The sequence below is a fragment of the Ammodytes marinus genome, assembly GCF_949987685.1.
Source record: "Ammodytes marinus genome assembly, chromosome: 6".
Classification (NCBI taxonomy): domain Eukaryota; kingdom Metazoa; phylum Chordata; class Actinopteri; order Uranoscopiformes; family Ammodytidae; genus Ammodytes; species Ammodytes marinus.
Genome location: NC_137235.1, coordinates 780,427 through 785,426, shown reverse-complemented (window position 1 = coordinate 785,426; position 5,000 = coordinate 780,427). Strand labels below are relative to the sequence as shown.

The window sequence follows — 5,000 nt, the reverse complement described above, 5'->3', positions numbered from 1 at the left end:
ACAGAGGGTATGTAAACAAAGGGGCTCAGCTAGATAGATAGGAACATGCCAGTTTACAGAGCCTAGGCTGTGTATTAACACTGGATTTCTTTTTTCAGCGCACACTGTAAAGACATATCTTAGGGAGATATTCACAGATTTTTACAAAAAGTGATTTTGACAAAAAGCGTACTCCAGAATCACTGACTACACCTTTTTAAAAGACTGGAAACCGGACAAACCTGAAAGCCTCTGAATTTCTTATTTTAGTTTTTCTTATTTTTATCTCTCTTAAAATTTTGAACTAAATGGGGGGGGGGGGGGGGTGCTTGTGGCACAGTGGTTAGCCCCCCCCCCCCTCAATATAGTCTCAGTCCTCTTCACAGCAGACCCGGGTTAGAATCCAGCCCGGGTCGTTCTCTGCATGTCATTCCCCTCTCTGACACATTTCATCTCTGTCTCTCCACACTGTCTAATAAAGAAAAGAAAATGCCAAAAAATAATCTTTAAAAAAAATTAATATAAGATAATGTTTTTTCTTCATACATACTCTTTTAAATATTTTGTTGAACATTTTAGAATGTATGATTCATATTCCAGATGAATTGCTTGAATTTGTCCTAAAGAAAACATACACTTTTTTCTTTTTTTTTAGAGATATTTTTTTGGGCATTTTTATGCTTTATTGATGGTGTAGAGACAGAGTTGAAATGGGGCAGAGAGGGGAGTGACATGCAGAGTACGACCGCGGGCTGGAATCGAACCCGGGTCCGCTGCTGGCCGAGGCCCATGGGGGGGGGGGGGGGACGCTCTACCAACTGAGCTAAGGGCGCCCCCCCCCTTTTAAATATTTTGATGAACATTTTAGAATGTATGATTCATATTCCGGGTGAATTGCTTGAATTTGTCCTAGAGAAAACACACTTCTTCATATAAAAAGGGTCAACATTTCTGGAAACAACTGCTGTTAAAGCTGGGGTATGTGATTTCTGATTGGTCAAAATTATCATGAGCGGTACACTTTGACCAATCAGAGCGAGGCTACGATTCTTGAAAAAAAAAAAAATAAAAAAAAAATCCAATTCTCTGTTCTTATTGGCTGTTGGGACTGTCAACTGTTCAAATCTCTATCCCAACTGCTATTTTCTCCCCAAATTCTCCACCCCACCTTTAAACTAAAAATAATAACTAATCTTTTCTCTTCTACTTGCAGAAGGATCCCTCGTCTGAGTGTAACGGCAGCAGTGGCGGTTTTGTTTCAGAGACGCTAACCAACGGATTCGCATCTTTCGACGTTCAAAATTCAACCCACAGTCACACAAAAGGAACCGCCATTGACGAGACAGTCGGCAGCATAGAGGACGATTTCGCCGATTTCGCAGCTTTTTCAAATGCTGAAGAAAACGTAAACGAAACGGCGAATGACAATTTTCTTTCGGACGAGTCTTGTGATAAAAATGTAGCACAAAATGAAACGACGACGACCACTACTACGGCTACTTCACAGGACAACACGAACAATACCGGACAAGCGGAAACGCCGGCTTCCGATTCGTCGACAGGTGTTGCCCCCGACGACGAAGGCTTGAGTGACAGGGACAGCGACTCGCACACACACTCTCCGCAAAGGGACGTAGCGTTAGCATTAGCTCTGGAGCATTCTGGCTGTGAGGCGGTTTGTGCCAAGGAAGCAGTAGCGATGAATGGGCTGGATGATGATGATACTAAAGACAGTGAGAATGAACAGCTATCCCCTGCAGATGAAGAGGAGGGAAATCTAGACGGGAAGGTAAGAGAGCGTTTGTGTGTGTGTGTGTGTGTGTGTGTATGTATGTCTGTGTGTGTGTTTGTCTCACTCTGTCTTTGTGTGTGTGTGTGTGTGTGTGTGTGGTGTGTCTCCCTCTGAGTGTGTGTTTGTCTCTCTCTGTCTGTCTGTCTGTCTCACACTCTCACTTTTTTTTGTCAAAATCAGTGAATATCTCCTCATGATCCACTACCTTTCCGTTTATGTGTGTTGGCTCAAAATAAATCCAGTGTAAATACACAGCCTAGGCTCTGTAAGTGGGTATGTTGCTTAGCTACGGTGACTGCTTATTTTTTTACAGAACCTAGGCTGTGTATTATTTACACTGGAATTTTTCAGCACACACACACAGTGGGGAAAGGTAGTGTTATATGTTATGTTAAATGTTTAGCTATATGTGTTAACAAGAAATTTAACAGGTGTACCTAATAATACAGTGGCTAGTTAGTGTACATCAATCTATATAGATGTATCCTAACTAATACGATATTCCGATTCTTATTATTTTCAGGTTTCCGGTAACGACACGGAGACGGAGACGGAGACAGAGACTTCGTTGGGTCGTCCGCTGTCCACAGACGCTCTGGAAGAATTCTGTGACATCAGCACAACTGGTTCTTTCCCCTCGCCGCAGCTACAGGGGGAAACCGCCACGCCCGAAACCGCTACGCCCGAAACAGCCACACCCCTCGACACCAGCCTGCCTCACGACAACGACCAGCAAGATCAAGAGGGTTTTGATGGTGATTTTGGGGATTTCGCAGACCCCGGCTCATTCGCTACTGCCAGTCAGGGCTTTGCCGATTTCGACCAATCAGAGCAAAGTAGATCGCGCAGCCCGACGCTAGCACAGGAAGCTATAAATGATAACGCTAGCTCACACTCTGAGCCTAAACAACAAGAAGAAGTGGAAGCTAGCACTAGTCCTAATGGAAAGGACAATGATAAAGATGATTTTGGTGAATTTAATTTGCCCAAATTTCAAAGCGAGGGGATCGGGAATGAAGGGCAGGAGGATACAGATAAGTTTCCAGAGTTCCCAGGTAGCGAGAGTTTGGGGATTTTTTCAGAGGAAGTTAACAACACAAGCCAGGAATCTAACCCTAACCCTGACTCAAACCCTAGTCCTGACCCCAAGGAGGACATTGACATTGAAGAAGATTTTGGTGACTTCAATGCGCCCACATTTCAAAGCGGTGGTGGAATTGGGAGTGAAGGGGAGGAAAAGGATAGTTTTCCAGAGTTCCCAGTCAGCTCAGATAGTTTAGGGAATTCTTTACAGGAAGCTAACCCGAACCATGACACAAACAGGGAAGCTAGCCCTAGCCATGACACAAACAGGGAAGCTAACCCTAGCCATGACACAAACAGGGAAGCTAGCCCTAGCCATGACACAAACAGGGAAGCTAGCCCTAGCCATGACACAAACAGGGAAGCTAGCCCTAGCCCAAGCACTAAGGACATTGACAATGAAGAAGATGATTTTGGTGACTTCAATTCGCCCAAATTTCAAAACAGTGAAATCGGGAATGAAGGGGAGGATCAAGATAGTTTCCCAGAGTTCCCTGTTAGCGATAGTTTTGGTGATTTTTCACAGGAATTTGAACCTAACCTTCATCATAAACCTGAAGCTCTAAACACCAACCCTGACCCTAAAGACATCGACAACGTTGAAGAAGATTTCGGGGACTTTAACTCACCCAAATTTCAAAACAGTGAAAGTGGGACGGACGGGGAAGATGGGGGAAGTTTCGCAGCGTTCCCAGTAAGCGATAGTTTTGGTAATTTCAGCTCAGCGGCAGCAGAAGGCTTGGAGGGAGAAGGAGAGGGAGAGGGAGAGGGAGGGACGGACGCGGGCTGGAATGCTTTCGGGGAGCAGGGAGACGGGGAGGGAGACGGGGAGGGGTGGGCTGCATTCAGCACGGAGCAAAACATCAACACAGCAGCAGCAGCAGCTACCGCTAAAGACACCACAGAGCAAGAGGAGTGGCATCAAAGTGAACCTCAAGACACCAACAAAGAAGTCAGCCGGACAGACACACAGTCGGTAAGATAAATCAAATAAATTTTCATACTGATGAGTAGCTCAAAGTTACAGAGATTAAAACAACAACAGAAAAAGAAAAAAAACAGCAAATAAAATCAAGAGAAGAAAATTAAAAGAACCCAACTCTCCCACCCCCCACAGACATACACAAATACACACTCACACTGAATGTCACCTAAGAGACAGATAAGATAGGGGCGACTGTGGCTCAGTTGGTAGCGCGGGTCGGCCGATGATCAAAGGGTTGGAGGTTCGATCCCCGCCCTGCCACCTGTGTCATGGTTGTTGTGTCCTTGGGCAAGACGCTTCACCCACCTTGCCTCGTGTGAATGTCGATAGTTAGCTGCTGCTGCTATCGGTGTATGAATGTGTGTGTGAATGGTAACGTGGGAAAGGAAAACAGGTCTCCCTTGAGAAAGAGTCTTCGGTCTCAATGGGATTTACCTGTAGAAATAAAGGTTAAAAAATTTTAAAAAAAAAAGATGGATAAGATAGTGAAAGATATGAAACTTCAGACAGCTGCCCTCATACCAGCTTCCTCAGTTTGTAGTAAACATCAACTGAACCATTCATTCTAAAGGCTAAAAAAGTGTGTGTGTGTGTGTGTGTGTGTGTGTGTGTGTGTGTGTGTGTGTGTGTGTGTGTGTGTGTGTGTGTGTGTGTGTGTGTGTGTGTGTGTGTGTGTGTGTGTGTGTGTGTGTGTGTGTGTGTGTGTGTGTGTGTGTGTGTGTGTGTGTGTGTGTGTGTGTGTGTGTGTGTGTGTGTGTGTGTGTGTGTGTGTGTGTGTGTGTGTGTGTGTGTGTGTGTGTGTGTGTGTGTCCTGAGGTGACACAGTGGGAGGTAGTGTGAGATTTGTGCTGACGGTGGAAAGGAGGAACTGACTCTGCCCTTAGGACGTCCTCTGTTCAACTGATACATTCCTCTCACATTAACACAGACAGACAGACAGACAGACAGACAGACAGACACACACTCAGACAGACATACATACACACACACACACACTGTTTGAGGGCATTTACAGTGTTGTAATGTAACAAAGTACAAATACTTTCTTACTGCACTTAAAGGTGCAGTCAGTGATTCTGGAGAACGCTTGTTGTCAAAATCACTTTTTGTCAAAATCAGTGAATATCTCCTCATGATCCGCTACCTGTCTGTACTGTGTGT

General features: G+C 44.9%; 1 protein-coding gene across 1 annotated transcript in view; it reads left to right on the top strand.

Annotated features, from left to right (window-relative positions):
* aftpha (aftiphilin a) overlaps window positions 1–5,000 on the top strand; it is a 22,348-nt gene that overhangs the window by 5,286 nt on the left and 12,062 nt on the right. Inside the window, exons 3-4 of the mRNA XM_080029843.1 lie at window positions 1,193–1,768; window positions 2,295–3,830. Of these exons, the coding sequence (XP_079885969.1) occupies window positions 1,193–1,768; window positions 2,295–3,830 (2,112 nt within the window). The remainder of the gene's footprint in view (window positions 1–1,192; window positions 1,769–2,294; window positions 3,831–5,000) is intronic.